Source organism: Exophiala dermatitidis (assembly GCF_000230625.1).
Source record: "Exophiala dermatitidis NIH/UT8656 unplaced genomic scaffold supercont1.4, whole genome shotgun sequence".
Taxonomy (NCBI): domain Eukaryota; kingdom Fungi; phylum Ascomycota; class Eurotiomycetes; order Chaetothyriales; family Herpotrichiellaceae; genus Exophiala; species Exophiala dermatitidis.
This window is the reverse complement of record NW_008751649.1, coordinates 2,655,220-2,674,267: the sequence shown is the minus strand read 5'-3', so window position 1 is coordinate 2,674,267 and position 19,048 is coordinate 2,655,220. Positions and strand designations below refer to the sequence as shown.

The window sequence follows — 19,048 nt, the reverse complement described above, 5'->3', positions numbered from 1 at the left end:
GTCTGCTTTGAAAGGATGGCCGGGGCTCACGGATTTTACGATCAGGCGTGTGAGGTCGGTTTGGCTTGAGACAAACTTGATAGGCGGAATGAGGTTAGTGCCGTTTCGGAATTATGTTTGTCCGGAGTTCCGACATCGCCGTTGAAAGGAGCTTTTAACACGCCGCGTGTTGTGAGTCTGCGATGACGCGCACAGCGCTGGACCTCCCACTTCTGCGGAGGTCTACTACTACTAGTTACTAAAAGTACCTTGTGGCTTCTCCCACTGGATAGTACGTGGTTGCTGCCGTTCTGTTCAAGTTCAACGCAGTGACTGAACGTTGTCTCGTGGCTGAGGACGATTGCTTGGGAAAGCGAATAGCGGACCAGTAGAAACGGTACTAGGCAGTGACCAACATCAGCCGGGGCGGTGTATACGAGTGACGGTAGTAGTGGTGGGAAACGAGGGATGGAGGGCCTCGAGCGAATGGCGGCAGCTTTGAGTTTCCGCCGCCGAAACGGAATGTGACCTTTGGCGGGCCACGAATAATTCTGATTGGGCGGAGCGCCCGCTCGTGATGGTGGCAGCGTCCCAGCACTGCATCCCACTCCCACTACTACTGGCCTCCCTCCCGCACCTCTCCTCGAGGCTAGCAGCATCCGAATCCTCCTCACCCGCCTTCTAACGAGCACCTTTTTCGCTGGAGGGTGATGGAATCAGGGCTGTGGAACGACACGCTTCAACAGCCTGCATTATTTGCATGAGGATGTCGACATGATGGAAGTAATCTTACAAAATTTTGCAGACAGAACTACCTCCACCCCCAGCTGACCATCAACCTGACCCCAGGACGCCCCAATGCCTGGTCAGTACTAGCTTACTGCCTCTTCTTCCTCGGTCACGAACCTAACTCGGATGGGCCTTTCTGGTCATCGGGCGTCTGGGGTTGGAGAACACGGCCTGAAAGCAGCTCTAGACTCGGATGCCATACTAAGGTAGTAGTACCAATGAAAGGGCCACGCTCCCCGGAAGCATGCAGCAGAGATGCCCTAGGAATCACCGCGGCCGAGTCTCTGTGCCAAAGTCGGAGAAGAAGCCGCGCCCATCGTGAATTTGCGTTACAATCGAGCAGCGGCTACCTCTCCATCCCGTCTCGACTTCAGCCATCTTGCTGGCTATCGTTCAACCATTATAATAAAGGACTCCGCGGGCCCGGCAGCCCAAAACGCTCGTTGTGAGTGGTGGCCCCCTGCTTTGCTCCTCCCACGCACGTTGCAGCGGGCATTCCTAGTGTTCCATTCAGATGTGCCTACCTACCAATAGAGGCTTGCTGCGTACTCTGGCACACCACTAAAAGCAGGCAACGCAACTCACCTGTTGAAGGGCTTTAGCTGTCAGGACGGTCCGACTATCCAAAACTCCCTCTTCAAGTCATCTGCGAGAATGCTCAATACTACAAAGAACTAGCTGCACTCTGTGCTCACTCTGTGTGTGGTATTCCCGGCAGTGATCCTACCGTGACCCAGTAGTATCAGCAGAAGAAGAGTTGCTAGACCGGCACTGGCGGTAAATTCTCCTCGGGGCTTCCATCCTTGACCTCGCTCACCTCCGTGGCTTCCTGTACGACGCTGGCAGCACTCAGGCTGGAACCTCCCTGGGCATAAGATTATTTGGCCCCCCGTCACCGGCAGGTTCTCAACCGTCATTCGCCGCATTTCCACTCCTCCGTCGTCGCCCGCGTCCAGTGTTCGTTCCGTTGGCCGCCTTCCTGGTCGTCCGCCCGGCGGCCCTTCAGCCATTCCACCCCCTCCCCAAGTGTCCGCACTACAAGTTCTACCGCCGCGCCCCGAGGCCACTGGCATAGCCTGCGTTATACCTTCACTGAGCTTCTCTTCTCTCGTCTACTTCTTTTTATCCTTTCAACCACTATTCCCCCGCATACAGACACGAATTTACGAGCTCTCTTCCTTCGCTTACGGCGCTGCAGCTTCCACACAGCTTCGCCTGGTTGCAGGCTGTCTGTCGGAAGCTGATCTAGCAGCCCCTCTACACCTTCCTCAGCTCTCCTTGTTTCATACCACTGCCGGGCTACGATTGAGCGGAGCCTGCGCAGCCAGGGCGCAGCACAGCGCCGCGGCAACTTCTCGCTGCCTCACCCTCCGGGCCCGTGTCCATGCACAAACTACAGCAATGGATTCTTCAGCAACCATGACCTCCGAGCAATCGTCTCTCAAGCGGCCACGTTCTCCCACCGAGCACAACCCACTGCCTGCCGCAAAGGTTCCCCGGACCACCGCGAACCCCCTACAAATCAATTACTTGGCCCGACTACATAAAGAGACGATCCCTCTCGTCACTCCTAAAGACACGCTCCCAGAAATAGCCCGCCTTATCAGTGAATATGATGGGGTGATACAGCGCCATGAGAGCATGGCCGGGAATCTGGGAGCATGCCCTCTCGGACCCATCTTGCTCAAACGGTTCGAGAGATTGTTCGATGGACCTCCAAAGGTGCTGAAGTCGTCTTCAAAGGATAATACAGTTACCTGGCTCGATGTGGTGGAGTTCGCCCAGAACAACCCCAAACAGTTCAATCTGGAGCGCCAACGCAACGGCGTCAGGGTCTGTCAGTTCTTCACCAAGCAGTGTCGAGTTGAAATCTCCGAGGAGGACTTCGTTCTTATCGCCAGCGGTATGCCTCAGAAGCTTATTCCGCCGCAGCCCATCAAAGAGGATGAAGAGAAGGAACTCGCCGTCATGGAGTTGTTGGATCGTAACCTCGGTCAAGTCATCCAACTCGCAGATCAAGGTATGTTCTCACTATCCTGCCTCAATGGCGAGAGACTAACTGGTTGACAGTGTCTGGGAGGGCCCGGCAGCTAATCCACAAGATGAAGAACCGCCGCACGGCGATTTTGGCTAGGCGCGAACAAGAGGAAGAGTTGCGTAGAAGAAATGCTATGGGTCCTGAAGCGTCTCCCATGTCACACGAGACCAATGGAATTAACACTGGCAGGCCCCTGAGGAGCATCGAGGTGTCCCAGTCTCCTCCGGTTGGCTTTACTGCTGTTAATCTCAGACAGCAAGCTGCTGGCGATGCCGAGACACGGCCTTCTCGGGGTCCGGGTGATACGGGGCGGCCACAAGGCGAGGAACTGTACCACACGGCCAATGCAGGGAACGTGACCATCATCAACGGCAAATCCGTTAAAGACGCCTCACCTTCTGTCCGAGCAGAGATGATGAAGAAGTTCCTGACGCCGGACGAACGAGAAGCCGGAATGACTGACGACACCGGGCGCCGGTCTTCAATGGGTATGGGGCGTACAAACGCGACGCAAGCATCGTCAGCAGAAAACGCTCGGTCAGGCTCGATGGATGAGATCCTGGGTGGAAGCTCGGGTAGCAAGAACTTGTCCTCGGTGGCAATCCCCAACACACCAGCGTCCCTGATGCCTCATTTGAAACCTGCATCAGCGGATAGATATGATGATGGTGGGCCGTACAAGGCGGAAATGGTGAAGCGAATGGACAGTATGTGGAAGGGACAGAGAATCTTTCCTCCGTGTGATCGGTGCCGGAGGCTACATATGGATTGTCTGAAGAATCTTACGGCGTGCATGGGTTGTACTAGAAAACACGCCAAATGCTCGTGGAAAGATGTTCAGGAACACGAGCTCCAAGCTACAGGACCACCATCTCAGTCGCCGGAGAGAGATGCAGCCGTCGCGCCAGGCCCGGACCCTGGTCATGCACAATCATCACAACCGTCGCAACCGTCGTCCACTAAGTCCACCATTGAGGTTGCCCAGCCCTCGAATGGGGCAGAAGGACCGGCTAGCATTGCAAGAGCTTCCTTGCATTTGGCTGGTGAAAGCACTGAGGGTGCAAATGGTTCTACGCAAAGAGGACAGAATGAAGCAGAAGCCGATAAACCCACTGCGCCGGCTCCAGCACCGGCTCCAGGTGATTTGCCCTCAGCACGATTCGATGTGCGGCCACCGCCATTGGCTCAGCAACTACAGGATGCCGCGGAAGGCCGAGCACCGCCGGGACCAAACTCGTTCGCCACGCCAAGCTCACCAGTCCGAAGGTATCGTGAGCAGGATGACGACGATGATGGCGAAGGGGATCGCTTACAAGCACTGGCATCTCGCGTCTACCGCACCGCATCTCAGACTGGACATCGGGGTGCTTAGACCGTGGCCAGACACGTTTCATGATGATGGTCTGGTGATAGGCATGCGCTTAAGCGTCGGAAGTGTGTTGTGTTGGGCGACAATTTCTGGGAGCAATTGGCGTTTTGGTCAGCCAGGGTTGCTTTGAAAAGTCAGGTATATTGTTCGGTATTGATTTCTCCTGGTAAAAGACTAGTACGGCATGTTGGCTGGATCGTTGGGAGCTGCTGGCTTGTTTTTGGGCTGTATTCAGATGTTTGTCTTTAGCTGGCACTGGAAGGATTGTAAGTGCACGAAAAGAGCCGCTCGAGCAGGAGCAGTATATTCTAGGAAAACCATGAGCATGTTGAGCGGGACGATCCGAATGTTGCCGAGCTGTACAGCGTACACAGTAGTTTACAACATTGTTCTTGGACTGATCTTCATAGGCAGTCGTTGGCGGAACAGATTCCATCAGACGGACGACATCCCCCTCCCCACCCCCACATGACAGACCTGGGGCAACTCAGCTCTGCGATGAATCAATCAATCAACGGCCATGGCTTTGTCATCGTTGGAATTGCCCCTAGATGCCCCCGGGGATCCCCTCCAAGTTGTGGCCCGGGGCGCCGAAAAGTGCCTAGGGCGCTCAGGAACTTGAACCCCTCCGTGCACTCAATGTGGGGAGAAAAAAGGGCTTCAGGGCCCGAGTGCAAGTGCCGATGCAGTGAAGCCACCCCGGAACCACAGTTCGGATGGATTCACCACACTCAGCTGTGAAGCTGAGAGCAGCAGATGATGGCGACTCGATGTTGTCGCCTGATCTATTCTGTTCACAGGTCTGCTTCCTGTATGTCCAACCTCCTCCCGTAGGAGGTGCTTTTAAGTCAAACCCGCCGTGATCCTGCCCAAGATACCTTGGTCTTTTCTACGACCTGCACTCCTCGCCGCATTGCAATTTGTGTCTTCATACCCCGAGCCGTGACATACTTGTGTCTGTGCCCGAGGACAAGAAGAGACAGAAGAGGAGAGAACTACCGCTGCTGAGATTCCGCAGGTAAGTGGATGGTTTGCAGCCCGTATCCTGCCCTCCATTCTTTGCGCATGCGGCTTACATATGTAGGTCATCTAGGACAGTCTCCCTCGCAGCTGTCTGGCTCCTACGAGACGCCGGACTATCTACGTCACCGGCTGCTGCGACTTCAGTGAAATCTCGCGACTCGTTTCCTTTGAGAACAGTGACTCCCGAACCCAGCCCCTGTCGAATATCACCCTTGCCTGGACTAGACTCGCATCCTCAACGATGGATCCCTCACAAGTCAAAATTCCGCCGTTGATGGACTTGACCATTGATAATATCACTGAAAATGTCAACCTGATCAACTCGGCCAACCCAGATCCGCGGTTCAAGTATGTTTTGGAGCGGCTGGTGGTGCATCTGCACGACTTTGCGCGGGAAACGAGGCTGAGCTCGCAGGAATGGATGGCGGGCATACAGTTTTTGACCAAAACGGGTCAAATTTGTAGCGATGTTCGGCAGGTGAGTACTGTTGATTAATCGGTTCTGATTTGCCCAAAACATTGATCGGTCTCCTTGCATGACCATGCTCCGGACATTGAATCTGGAGGGAAGACTTACCACTCCTACATCTTATTGTGGGCGGAGGCGGCACTAGATCGAAGTTATTTGCAACTGACTCATTGGCTCTCTCAGGAATTTATTCTGCTCTCCGACATCCTGGGCCTTTCACTTCTTGTGGACAGCATTGACCATCCCAAACCCCCCAATAGCACCGAGGGGACGGTGCTTGGTCCTTTCCACACGCACGATGCCCACACACTAGAGAATGGGGCGGTTATATCCCACGATCAGAATGGCGAACCTCTCCTCGTTCTCTGCACCGTCAAAGACATCAACGGCAAGCCCATCGAAGGTGTCAAGATTGACATTTGGGAGACCGATTCCTCGGGCCACTACGATGTCCAGCATGCAGACCGCACGGAACCAGACGGTCGGTGTATCATGACGAGTGACGACCAGGGTGTCTTTTGGTTCAAAGCCATCGTTCCTGTTCCTTATCCAATCCCGCATGACGGACCGGTCGGACAGTTGCTGAAGATATTGAAGCGCCACCCCATGAGGCCGGCACACATGCATTTCATGTTCGAGAAGGAGGGCTACGACCATTTGATTACGTGAGTCATCACGCTCCCTATCTGTTTCCGACCACAGACTATGTCCCCTAAGCGCCACAGACCGACCTACTTTAAATGACCTGGACTGACGTGTTGTTCTTCGCAGGGCATTGTATCTTAGGGGCGACCCATACGAAACGTCAGATGCTGTCTTTGGAGTCAAAAACTCGCTCGTGGTCGACCTAGGTAAAGTCGATAAAGCCACCGCGGAGAAATACGGGGTGGACGAAGGCATTGCACTGCTCACTCACGATTTCGTGCTCGTCACAGATGAAGAAAGCAGGGAGCTTCGAGAAGAGAACTCTAGAAAGGCTCTGGAAAAGCTGGGGAGACGAGTCAAGATTGTTCAGGGGTTGCCGGTTCCTGACGTCGACTGAAGGGCCTTGGCCGCTTGGGGACTCGAAATGGCCCGGCAACAGCTCTGCGGAATGGCCTTGTCGGAGAGACATTTGAAATTGAACTTGCCTCTGCGACCGTTGAAAGCGCGTCGCACAAAAGATGTACGGTGCTAACTCCGGGGCTATCCTGGTTGGATACCTAGGGTACATGCATAAAGCCCACGTGGTGAACGAGAGGTGTTGGAGATCATAGGGGCGGAACATCAGGCCAACCCATGTGGATCTGAATCCACGCACGGCCGGACAGGAAAGCCAGTAGTACTGTATGACGGATAAACATATTTTGCGCTCCAAAGACTTGGGGCCCCCAGCAGACCTGAGATGGAGACAAAAATACAAACTGGGCCCAACAAGGCTGTGTTTTCCCGTGTTGGTCCCCTCAGCCTTGTCCTAACGAATGTACTTATGGACCTGGAATCCATAGTCTTTGGGTGCCAGGACGCCACAATCCCTGAAGCTTATTACATTACATAACTCCACTCTCATGTAGTATACATGTGGATATTCTAGATATCCCACCCAGGTTTCTTTTCTGCCTCTATGCAAATAGCGGAGAGCCAAGTCGATATTATTTTGTTGGCCGTGCGCCGCTGGCTAGTGCCATCGTGGGAGAAGAAACAGGGGCTTTTTATAGCAGTTGATATATCCTGTTCATTCTTGATCTATTCACGAGAACGCAGTCCGATAAGAATACAGGCGGGCCAGCCTTATGTATTTACGTGTGCCTCGGACGCGCACCGCGTGGTGCGGAAATGCCATTCGTATACCTAGGTATGCCAGCGTACGTTGGGTGCGAGTATGTATGCTTACCTACCTAGGTAGCCATGACCCATGTCGATTCATAGTACTGTCACAAGAACGGCACATATATATGCACATACAGGTAGACGGTATCATGAACGCCCCGTCTTCTGGTTCTCCTCCTACCTAGTTAAGTTGGCGGTCGTGGTGGTCGTGGTAGTCATGTAACAGACATATACATCTTGTTCACTTTCCCCTGCCGTCGGCTCAGTTAGGTACGATTCTATTTCCAACAAAGAACTTCGCCCTGCCACACCGCAGCCCAAGCATCATCTCGATCTCCCCATTCCCTCAACGCACGCTTCATCTGTTTAATCTCTTCTTGAGTTTCCACAACCTGCATACCAAGCCACTTTTCCCCAATCTCACCCTCAAGTCTCGCGACATGCACCCCAGCCCACCATGCCGCCTCGCTATCCGGACCGGGACCGGCATAGCACTGCGCCCCCGCCCCGACTTGCATTTTGTCCCTGGAGAAACCCGCACGAGTCGCCCACAAATGCAGACTTCGGCCGGCAAGAAATCCAGACGCCCCCGTGGCGCGCACCGCTCTGTCCAGACATGAAATGTACTGGTTTGTGCCGGCGGATTCGGGCTGGAACGTCATGCCGACGGCTTCACGCATGGCGAGGATTCCACCTCTGTCATGGCCATGCCCAGGTTTCAGTATCCGATATACCTCTCTGAGCACCAGCTCCGGATTAGAAACATGCAACAACGTCTGATGCGTGTACACGACATCCACCGAGTCGTCATCAAACGGGAGCCTGTCGGCAGAAATATCACCCACCACAAACGACAGACTCGGATACTCGCTCTCTGGGAATTTTTGTCGTGCTTGCTTGATGACTTGGGCCGAGGCGTCGATCCCAATCACCTTGCTTCTCCGGTGTGGTGTTGGTGAAGGAAGGTAGTCGCAGAACCCGGCGGTGATGGTCCCGGGGCCGCAGCCTAGGTCGACGATGGTGAAGGTGTCTTCCAGCTCGCTGGCGGCTGCGGGTCTCACTTCGGCTCTGGCGCTGACACTGTCGTCGGGAGCGGTGCTGGTGGAACTAGTGCTACCGCGGCAGGGGTAGAGGTAGGGAAGGAGAAAGGCGGCAGAATTGGACACGGTGCGTGAGAGGTGAGATGCTAGGACGGGGGCGGAGTGGCCTTGGGTGTAGATTGGTTGCGATTGTCCTTGTACTGCTTCTGGTTCTGTTGGTGCTGGAGTTGGAGCCATGGTGCCCAGATAAGTAAGTGCTGTATCAATGGCTATGTCCCTTTGAGTCGGTCGTCGAGGCCTGTGGACAATGAGTAAGTTGGCAAGACCTGTATGTTTGGTACAGTGGAAAGTTGGAGTGGCAAGTCGTCTTTCAGGCGCTGGATCCGAGGATGATTATTTGTTGAGTAACTATGTGGAAGAGTCAACAGCGCAGGGCTGGTGCAACTGATGCCTGAATCTGGTAGAAGGTAGTGTAACGACCCAGGCGCAAAGTGATAGATATATCCAGTACCAGGCGCAATGTGCACGCCTGACTCGTTTCGAGGCGAAGAACAGAGGGTCGACAACAGGTGACCCGGATATCACCTATTATATAAGACGGATTGGAAAAGTGACCATCAGCAGAGTTGTAGGCATGGCAAGGTGGTTTCAAGTTGGGAACTGTGAAGTGACGACCACGTCCGGCCTACCAATGCATCGGGCGTCCGCGTTACTCCCGCAGCCGTAGCTCGTTAACCGTTTTCGATGGCCGGAGTCAGTTATACCTACCTATAGGTTCTATTGGTGGTTCTTTCAGGAGCAATCATGCTGGAATATATCAAGCGGTTGCGGGCGCCTTCCGGGCATGGAAACTATGTTGTCTTTGGTTGGAGTTGACTATAATTTCTGAATTCTGGAGCTGGCAATAAAATCACAAGCATGAAGGAAAATGGGGGTCTTGGAGGTAGTCACCAAAAAAGCAATGACCCCCCTCTTCCCAATGAGATGCCCTAGGCAAAATGTTTCAAAGCAACGTGTCAAGTCGAAAATCCTTTGAAAATCAGCGTCGGGCAATGTGGCACATGAGTGATATGTATTCATTGAGATAGATGACTTCGGTATGGATGATCTGGGCTACGGGCCGGACAGCGCTTTGACAGTGATGATCCGGTGGGGACTCCCTCTGTGGAAACCTGCGACAGAGGGAAACCTCGGGGTCTACTAATGAGATGGTACCCAGGCCGTGGCAGACTAGAGGCTCAGATCAGATACTGCTGTAATGAACCGGTTTACTCAGACAGCGACGCCAACACAGTACACAGCGACAAGGATGGCAATATTTAGAACGTGCCTAGTCTCCCATTCACGGTGGAATGTCCGTGGTCGAGGTAATTAGAAAGAGCTCGCTTGTGAAGAATCCCTGTCTGGATTATTTCACCCCAGCGGCCCAGGGGTTTCACGTGTCCAATATGACCTATTCACTCTCAGAAATGATAGCCCGATACCGTAACTGGGACGGAGAACCCTACGAGTCTGTGACATTAATTCCGGCAAATGCCAAACGATATGGTTGCTGCATACGAAAACAATAGAGCATGTTCAATCGACATCAATCCTCTTTCCCGTGTCCACAATGTTGCGTGACTCCATCTGTCCCCTTCGCATTAGGTGTACTTTTTGTGCAAGCTTATATTCACAGCATGCTTCCTTTACTGGTGCAAAGCCTTAACCTTGAACTGCCCGTCGATAGATCGCTTGGTGGCTGGGGCGCCCGGGTAAACAGTGACGTTGCTGACGGCGCACTGTCGGCCGAAGGATTGAAGCCAGGCACCGTTATCGAACTCGGCATAGTTCTTGAGGATCTTGCCATCCGCTGGGTCAATGATCATGTAGTTGATGCCGGTGACGGGCAGGGCCTGCGGGTTGGGCAGCAATCGGTATCTCCAGGTGATGCTGTTGCAGTCATGGAAGACGTTCAACGTGGTGACCGAAACTTCTGGTTGCAGAACACCTTGGCCGTAGTCAAATGCGGCCTTGCTGTTGAAGGTGACGGAGCCAAGCTTCAGAAGCATAAACAATCAGTTCAAATATGGTACAGACAAAAGCATAAAACAAAAAACTCCTCTTTCGTTCCAGGGAGGGACTTACAGGGAAACCGGCCATAAAGTTGATCGAGTCCGAGATATCGGTGAATTTGTCCGACAATGTAGCATCGGACACGTCCTGCTTGTAGCCAGAGCCGGCGGGAATGCCCTGCGCCGCATTGCCAGCATAAGAAGTGAACTCCAAAAGTTGCGCGAAGTTGTTGACAATCTCGGTGGCTTTTGCGTCGTCAACCACGCAGGAAGATGCAGGAGTGCTGGACGTGGCGGAGGCGGAAGAGGAGTGACCGGACCAGCCCGAGCCGGAGGCGGTCACGGTAACGGTCACAGTGCTGGTCTCACCGGCAGGGCAGGTGGTGCCAGAGACGATGACTGCCGTCGAGCAAGCAGCACCAGTCGGAGCAACGTAGACCGTCTTGGTGGTCGTGGTGGGTGCGATAGTGGTAGTCTTGACTTCGGTGAAACCGAAGCACGAGCAAGCACTCGTGTACGCCGCCAGGTCACAGGCGCTGGCATAGTTGGGCACCTCGTTCGGACACACAGTCACGCTGGCGCGCTTCCAGTGGCCTTGATCTTTTCCAGCCCCAGTCACAGTCTCGGTCACGGTAACGGCGGGAGGAGTAACAGTGGTGGCCAGGAAGCTGGAGCAGTGGCCACCTCGCAGATGGTCATCTCCAAGAGCAGCCTTGCCAGTGACGGCGGCCAAACAGGCATTGGGTTTGCACTCGGACCCTCCTCGTCGCTCGAGAGGGTTGGCGAACGTGCCACTGACGAGAACCGCCAGCGGCAGCGCGATGGACAAGTACTGCATGGTTGTTCTGGAGGATTGATGTGCGGGAAAACGAATGGCTAAGGTCAAAAGAAGACCTCGAAAATGAGAAAAGATCAAAATCCCCAAACAAACAAAAGAGTGGATGATTGGAAATCCAATCGAGTCAAATAACCAGGTTATAGCGAGCTGTGAGGTAAACACAGAGACCCGTCAAAAAAGAGGGACAGCGGAGGTTCTTATGTCAACCCCATCGCTGGGTTCTGACGGATCGATGGTACTATGACAATTTGGGTCTCAAAGCCTCAATGCAGCCACGAGAACGGCGCTGAGACTGGTGGAAAGTGCGAAAAACCGAGCCAATTTCACACTTGAAACCTTGAGCTGGGCAAGATTCGCTGGAAAAGGAGTGAGGCCCACGGTTCACCTAGCACCAGTCAGGGTATGAGCCGAAAGCTCTTTGCGGAGAGCCCTGCGCTTGGACTCCTTAGCAACCACCGGGCGGACCTGCATGTTGATGGCTTGAATCCTTGATGGCCCAAGGGTGGTATCCGCCCAAAAGGCTCTAGACCGCTGTCAAAATTCCATAGACAACGTGGTAGAAGCTTAAGTTCACGGAGCACCCGAGGTTGACAGGTATCAAATTGATCGGATTCCCAGAAGTTCGATTCCTATGGTCCGGATATTCTGTTGGGAGAAATGAATTCAGACCGGCCCATAGCGTCATCTTGCGGACCTCGAAGCAGACAATCCTACTGCCATTCCAACTGATGTGGTCGATACCGAAGAGGAGCGTCGAACAAGTTCTCAGGAGGGCAACGGAACTGTGGACCGATCTCGTTTAGTCGTGCGGGAGCATACAAATGTTACGCGCCAGGAGAAAGAGGTGGATTGCCGGCCAATCAACATCAACTTTAGATGTTTGGGGCTGCCGCCGCCCAAGACCTGTTTTCGACGGACGGTCAATCTCCTACCCTAGCTGCAACCATGAACCGTAGACTCTCCCTTCCTTGCAACCTTGTGGCGGTGTCATACTCTTCGAATCGTAATAATGTCTGCGGAAGAGGGTGTGCGTCTCCCCTGTGTTACTGAGCATCAGGCTTGCGGCTTCAACCTGACACCTGGACATGGCTGCAATGCCCACGTGCCCCAGCGATCGCCATATCACCTTGCGGGTAGTCCCAGCGCGATACCCTATTACTGCCAACGTGAGTGCTACTGTACCAAGCCGTTATTAGTGAGGCCACCATATGCCGTAGCGGTGACTTTGGTTAAACGGAGGGGCTGGCTGTGGAGGCCATGGCTTCTGACAAGTTTGTCATCATGACCAAGCACTCTCTTTGCTAGGCGCCTACATCGGCATCGCTCGGATTCTGGACCCATGGCAAATGGGAGATTTGGTGGTCGACGGATCGGTTGGCGCCAAGTGGTGGAAAGCAACCACACTCGCAGTCTGTGAGCTTGGGGCCAGACCGAAGCCTTCACGTAACGCGTTGACCAGGTTCAGCTCACCACAGCACATAGTGGCTTTTGGATCGTGGGGTAACGACTCGCAAGGGACAAGGGCGCTGCATCAGAAGGGTTGCTGCTCCTGGGATCCGCTGCTGTGGTCATTTTATCAGCAGCTTCAGGGATGCGCAATGCAATAATGCATAACATACAACATTGTACAGCAGCAAGTTGCATTAGGATTAGCTCAACATTAAACAATTGCTTAAATAGACGCTAATCCAGGTACCGTCCAATAGAATGCGCGGTACACTTTATAGCTCCATTCACCATTTGAACTTAACCTTCCAGTGTAATTTCCACTTTGGAAGCCACAAGTTCATATTTCCAGCGCCAAAAAAAGGAAAACTGAAAAGGGCGCATCACTTTTCGTTTTTCGCTTCCTCACGACAACCGACTACTCTAACCATATCTCGTATACTAGCACAGGCGGCACAGCCATCCTTCATGTTCAAGCCACTGTAAGCGTTCGGAACAGTGTCACAGCAACCGGATTGGTGAGGATATATTTCATTTCTCCCACGACAAATCATCCTGGCTTGAAAGCCCTTATCAGGGGGAAGAGGCGCTGCGTCTGGCGAACCTTGCAAAAGGAGTCGGTTCCAGGCGTATCGCTGGAGGAAGATGTGTCCATTTCTGCAGGAACCTCCTGATTCAGTCTCTAATGACCAGGATCCAATAGTGCTTCATGGTGGGTGGACGGAAAGGATCCTTTTGATGTGTTTTCGTTTCCTTACCCTCTTTCATTTCCTACAGTCTATGATTTACCTCAACTCTATCAAAAGCCTTCAGCAAGTACGCTGCTACATGCCTTAAACCTCCTGTGTTGTGAGACTCCCACTTTCTCGAAATCAAATCACGTCCGCCGGGTACAGGTTCCCGAGCAAGGTGTACCGCGGTATCTCACTTCCATCGTGTCCTCAAGCCTACATTGGATAGATGACGACGAGGCGAAAGAGTCAATATGGAGCGCTGCCAGTGCAAGATTAAGTGAGCGCTCCGGGAGGAATGCTATGCCTGCAATGACCCGGATGTTCACAATCACCGACTGTCTTACAATCAGCTTGCATGAGCCTTCCCTTACCGGTGACAACCTTGGTTTCAAGACTTGGACCTCGTCCCTGTTGTTGTCAAAGCGGTTATTGCAATGCCGTAGATACATGCCGCGAGGCTGTGCTCGAGTGCTTGAGCTAGGATCCGGCACTGGACTTGTAGGCATTTCTGCTGCCTGCTTATGGAACACGCATGTTCTGCTAACCGATCTGCCGGAAATTGTTCCTAATCTGGAGCGGAACCTGAAGCAGAACCTCAGTGTCATTACCGAGAATCGTGGCAGTGTCGAGTCACGCGCACTCGACTGGGCAGATGAGAACGATCGTCCAAGTGACGAGCAACAGAAGTTTATGATCATTCTGGCAGCTGATCCTGTCTACTCTTCAGAACATCCGAGGATGCTGGTCAACGCAGTGAGTCGGTGGATCTGTCACGATCCGAGGGCCAGGTTTATGGTCGAGCTGCCACTACGAGATCGTTATGATAAGGAAAGGCACGACCTGCGGGCCCAACTGCATGATGAGAACTTTGAGCTCGTCACAGAGGGCACAGATGCTGGGTTCGACGACTGGCAAAGCCGTGATGGTCGACCGGTCGAAGTCCAGTGTTGGTGGAGCATCTGGAAACCGGTGACATAGAGCGGTATACATGTCGAATACTGAAATAGAACATAAAATAGAGACAAACTATGCCATTTGAAAGACTCGGCCCGGATGAATAGTCTCCTAGTCTGCATGGTCTGTCAAGCCATCTGCACCGGTGCACAGGGGGTTGTGGCATTTTAGCACTTCCATGCCCTCTCGCCTGCAGTTGGAGCCGACCATGCCGTATGTCTCTCCCGACTTGAGTCAAGGCCGTCTTGAACCATTAAATCAAAGACTCCATGCTTGTTCCTCAACGCCATGCTTTTCCCAAATCATCACTTTCTTGAAACCATTTCGCCACATCGGTCGTTGCCATGATCGCCTTACTCAATCCGAATGCCTCTCGAACTGAATTCTGGAAAATGCCTCTAAGTCATGTTTGGCCGGCTATTGTGCGCGGAGTCTTCGTTCAGCAGGATCATATCTGCGTGTCGTGCAATTAGTCACCCCGTCATGCCACCAAGATTGCCTGGGAGTAGCACAAGGGACAGACGTACTGTAGCAGCTTCTCGATCAAGTCCACGTGGGTCATCAGCATACGCCGACAGCAGTAGCGCTTTGCGCCAACTTGGTCCATAGCCTCGCTGTTGAAAGATCCGGAGTCAGTTAACTGTTCGATATTGTACTCTCGACTCATGCTTCCGCATGATACCCCACACGAGGGATGGTTCATCGCCGACTCACCCATCAGACATGCCGTCCTCCAGTAATTTCATGTATCGCTCCCATTTATCAGCGATCACCTGGAAAAAAATGTTAGACCGACTGCATCCAGACGTTAGCGGCGAGGCTTACCTTTCCACAGGAAAAACAGCGGATTGGGATAATCATCTTGCCCGACGGAATGAAGATCTCCCTCGAGGTAAAAGTGCAAGAAGGATGGATAGCGAAGTTGAGTTCTCGTGGTGAACTTGAACAGCCAGAAAATTGCCTCGAGGCGGCGCGTATGTCGAAATTCCGCAGGCAGATAAATAGGGCAGGCAAGTTTTCCGAGTTTTGCTTCGGCCAATCGGCACACTTTCTTTATTTGACAACCCAGATTGGTGCGGAGAAAAAAGTTCAGATTCCACGAGGTTGCGCCTGTGAAGACATCTTCACAGACAAATTGAAGGCCAAAGGATAGCCTTCATTGTTATCCGTCCTTCAGCTAGAGATGTCTCAAATCACTAAAAGAGACGCGGATACCGCGTTTGAGGGCGCCGAAAATAGTAGCCCTCACGCACTTAAACGGCAGAGGAAACGCAAAAATCGCACCAAGGAAGACAAAGATATTCCACAACAGCCAGAGACCGGCTCTTCCCCTGCGCCGCCTTCTTCGGCAAAGCGGAGGAAGAATCAGGTTGTGACGCCCCAGAAACATGTCTCTAGTCCGGCACAAGCATCAAGAACGACAGACAGCATCACCAAAGCATCAAAGCCTCATGCCGAGACATTGGTGCAGGAGTCGAAGTCCGTGGACGATTTGATCGCCGGGTTGACCAATGTCGGAGATGACAACAAGAAGTCCTTGGTGAAGAACAACAAGAAGAAGAAGAAGCAACAGAAGGCCTCGCAGGTGGAGAAGAGCAAAAGGATACACACGGATGGCGGTATGAATGCCTGGGAGCTATCATCGAGCACGGGAGGCTTGTTCATCAATCAGGACCCTCTTTTGACTGAGGACGACCAGTTCTTGATACTACCGACTCACTCCGAAATTCAAGTCTACGCTACCAAGACCTCTCTTCTAGTCAGGAGTTTCCGTGTCGATAACAAGTCGGATATCACAAGCTGTGTCATCTCCAACGCTGATCCAAGCAAAGTGTATGTTACCAGCTCGAGGGGTCTCCTTTCGCTATGGGATTGGACAACTGGGGAAAGAATCTGTCGTCATGACACTGGTCATGGACTGCAACAAGTCTTACCTCTTGTAGCCCCGGATGGAAAGGAAACAATACTCGCTCTACAGGAAGGGCAAGCCACCAAGTCCACTCTTGTGTTCGACTTCGAATTCTCTACCCGCCAATTTAAGCACTTGAAGACCGTGCTCCAGAAGGCCAACGTGGTGCCCAATATCAGATCTTTCGCCGACGGAGCTGTCTTGGTTGCTTGTGCGGATGATAGGCTCCTGGTCGGCCAATCACAACATGACTCGGAAGGCAGGCTTGGGCTGGACTATACATGGCGTGAAGTGTCTGTTTCTGCGCCGATTCTAAGTTTTGATGCTCAGATCAATTTGGGGAAAGCGAAAAGTGGCAGAAAGGTGCCTTTTCTGGATGTGGTGATTGGTCTGAACAATGGAGTCATCGTTGCCTACGAAGACCTTCTCTTCAAACTTATTGGCAAAGAGAAGAAGAACTCGAAAGACGAGGTGTTAGCCCGCAAGCTTCACTGGCACCGAAGTGGGGTCAACGCCGTCAAATGGTCTCGCGATCGCAATTATATCATTTCCGGGGGAAACGAAACCGTGCTTGTCATCTGGCAGTTAGATACAAACCAGAGGCAATATCTGCCGCATTTGTCGACGCCTATTCTTGGTTTGACAGTGTCTGCAACAGGATCAGCGTATGCGCTGCGGCTGGCTGACAATTCGGTCATGGTTTTGTCAACGGCAGATTTGTTACCATTTGCGAGCGTCAGCGGTCTCGCTTTGGGTCCTGCAGCCGCAAGTGCCTCTACAATGGCACTGCACCCTACCACAGCCAATCGACTAGTGGCTGCAGCTACTGGCGATGCCGTCACGCAGGGTTCTCGCCGCCCGAAAAACTTGACCCTGCTTCAAGAATATGATATGGAGTCAAATCTTCAATTAGGCCGTCAGGCTTTGACGAGGAATATGACGACTGCGAAGAATGTCGCGCCATCTGGTGGGACTGTGAGAGAACCCAATGTCACTCACCTTGGCATTAGCCACGACGGAAAGTGGCTGGCAACGGTTGATCAGTGGTGGCCAAATGAGCAAGATATCGAGACATTGTACATCAGTACAGACGATGCTCGAACTCGCGGTGCTGTTGTCGAGACCACTCTCAAATTCTGGCGTTGGAATGAGGACGAGAACACTTGGGAACTAGTAACTCGAGTTGACGAGCCTCACAAGCCCGGGGCTCTGTCTGTTCTTGGTCTGGCAGTCAACCCGACCAAGACCGAATTCTCTACAATTGGTTCGGATGCCTCGATTCGGATATGGTCGCCAAAAGCCCGACATAGGAATGGAGTACCCGTCAAGAACAAATCCAGTGAGCAACTGTACACTTGGAGCAGCTCAAGGACGATCAAATGCGATTCCGAGACGCAAGACCCTGATAAACCAGCAGCCTTTGCAGATTTGGCATACTCTGATGATGCGTCTGTGCTGGCAGCGTCATGGTCTGGTCCGGCGACGAGTCCTCGCTACGTCCATCTCATTGATCCTGGGACGGGCCAGATCTGCGTGTCGCTTCCGGACATTCTGTCATGGGTGAATGGCAGACTTGCCTTTGCCGGGCGTTATCTTGTTGCTGTTTCCCAGACTCTCAACATCGTCAATACCTTGACAACCCAGCTCGTTGCCAGTATCGCCCTTGACCACGAGTATGTCAGGCCAACCAGCCAAAGTCCGAGCCATCTTGCCGTGAACAAACTGGATGGAACTGTCGCCATCAGCATCTCGCGTGACAAAATTCCTCGGGGTACGAAGCTGCTTGTCCTAAGCCTCCGTACCGGGGAGCTCCAGACTGTCTTCGAGACTTCGTTTACGGGGACACTGAAAGGCCTCCTCGCATGCCCCACGGCACCTGGATATCTGCTTCTGGACGACAAGAATCGTTATCGAACACTCAAGCCAACAGGTGCATCGGGTCCCATCCACTCAGCTTTGGCGGAGACGCAACAGAAACAGGACCATGGCCTAACTTCTCGGAGCCTGGATAGTATTTTCGGTCATGGGCATACCGCCGTCCCAGGCGATGTTCCTCCAGCTGCTGTTGAAGGGCGAAGACTTCTGACTGCAGGAGAGGCCATCAAAGACTCGAAATCTACTGCTACAGGTTTAGACGGCGTGTTGAACATAATCACGTCGGCATCTGCGCCATCTCCGGAACAACTGTTCGAGAGGGTCGTGCAAGCAGTAGCACGGGCGTAAGATGTGACGGTTAGGAGTTACGAGGTTGGTTGAAGATGCGGTGGCTGATACCGAACTGGGTGAAACGGGATGGCCATACTACTATCCTCGGAACTTGTAGACAAAATGAGAACCACTTTACTGAGAATTGTTTTTCTCTGACCATCCCTGTCATCAGGGGCAAATGCTCCGGTACACAGTACTTGGTCGCAAGCAGCGGAGATAGAATAATGACTAAGCAGATTACCAGCTGCCGGTGCATGTGATTGGTGGAGGAGCGGAAAAACATGAATCGCGGCCGGCGATAGTTTGATGCGGGGTCCAGCCTCCCGGATTCGCAGAGCAGAGCTAGCTACGCTGCAGTGCAGTCGCAGTTCGCTGTACCGGATCCCGAG

General features: G+C 53.0%; 8 protein-coding genes across 8 annotated transcripts; 4 read left to right on the top strand and 4 right to left on the bottom strand.

The window, feature by feature from the left end:
* Positions 1–41: 41 nt before the first annotated feature.
* Positions 42–638, bottom strand: HMPREF1120_05277 (uncharacterized protein; the record flags this gene model as incomplete). The annotated part of the gene is made up of 1 exon (XM_009159444.1): positions 42–638. One exon carries the CDS (start codon positions 636–638, stop codon positions 42–44), a length of 597 nt encoding a protein of 198 aa, XP_009157692.1.
* Positions 639–2,169: 1,531 nt separating this feature from the next.
* HMPREF1120_05276 (uncharacterized protein) lies at positions 2,170–4,178 on the top strand (the record flags this gene model as incomplete). Its single annotated transcript, XM_009159443.1, has 2 exons — positions 2,170–2,788; positions 2,839–4,178. 2 exons carry the CDS (start codon positions 2,170–2,172, stop codon positions 4,176–4,178), a joined length of 1,959 nt encoding a protein of 652 aa, XP_009157691.1.
* A 1,261-nt stretch (positions 4,179–5,439) lies between these two features.
* On the top strand, positions 5,440–6,709 carry HMPREF1120_05275 (catechol dioxygenase; the record flags this gene model as incomplete). The annotated part of the gene is made up of 3 exons (XM_009159442.1): positions 5,440–5,676; positions 5,851–6,332; positions 6,439–6,709. The coding sequence occupies 3 exons, from the start codon at positions 5,440–5,442 to the stop codon at positions 6,707–6,709; spliced, it is 990 nt and encodes a 329-aa protein (XP_009157690.1).
* Positions 6,710–7,754: 1,045 nt separating this feature from the next.
* Positions 7,755–8,753, bottom strand: HMPREF1120_05274 (ubiE/COQ5 methyltransferase; the record flags this gene model as incomplete). Its single annotated transcript, XM_009159441.1, has 1 exon — positions 7,755–8,753. The coding sequence occupies one exon, from the start codon at positions 8,751–8,753 to the stop codon at positions 7,755–7,757; it is 999 nt and encodes a 332-aa protein (XP_009157689.1).
* Positions 8,754–10,204: 1,451 nt separating this feature from the next.
* HMPREF1120_05273 (uncharacterized protein) lies at positions 10,205–11,408 on the bottom strand (the record flags this gene model as incomplete). Its single annotated transcript, XM_009159440.1, has 2 exons — positions 10,205–10,555; positions 10,644–11,408. The coding sequence occupies 2 exons, from the start codon at positions 11,406–11,408 to the stop codon at positions 10,205–10,207; spliced, it is 1,116 nt and encodes a 371-aa protein (XP_009157688.1).
* Positions 11,409–13,210: 1,802 nt separating this feature from the next.
* Positions 13,211–14,635, top strand: HMPREF1120_05272 (uncharacterized protein). The gene is made up of 2 exons (XM_009159439.1): positions 13,211–13,566; positions 13,632–14,635. Exons 1-2 carry the CDS (start codon positions 13,500–13,502, stop codon positions 14,564–14,566), a joined length of 1,002 nt encoding a protein of 333 aa, XP_009157687.1. The 5' UTR covers positions 13,211–13,499; the 3' UTR covers positions 14,567–14,635.
* A 324-nt stretch (positions 14,636–14,959) lies between these two features.
* Positions 14,960–15,403, bottom strand: HMPREF1120_05271 (DNA-directed RNA polymerase I, II, and III subunit RPABC5; the record flags this gene model as incomplete). The annotated part of the gene is made up of 4 exons (XM_009159438.1): positions 14,960–14,996; positions 15,070–15,156; positions 15,257–15,315; positions 15,368–15,403. The coding sequence occupies 4 exons, from the start codon at positions 15,401–15,403 to the stop codon at positions 14,960–14,962; spliced, it is 219 nt and encodes a 72-aa protein (XP_009157686.1).
* Positions 15,404–15,669: 266 nt separating this feature from the next.
* On the top strand, positions 15,670–19,048 carry HMPREF1120_05270 (uncharacterized protein). The gene has a single exon (XM_009159437.1). It carries the CDS (start codon positions 15,726–15,728, stop codon positions 18,672–18,674), a length of 2,949 nt encoding a protein of 982 aa, XP_009157685.1. The 5' UTR covers positions 15,670–15,725; the 3' UTR covers positions 18,675–19,048.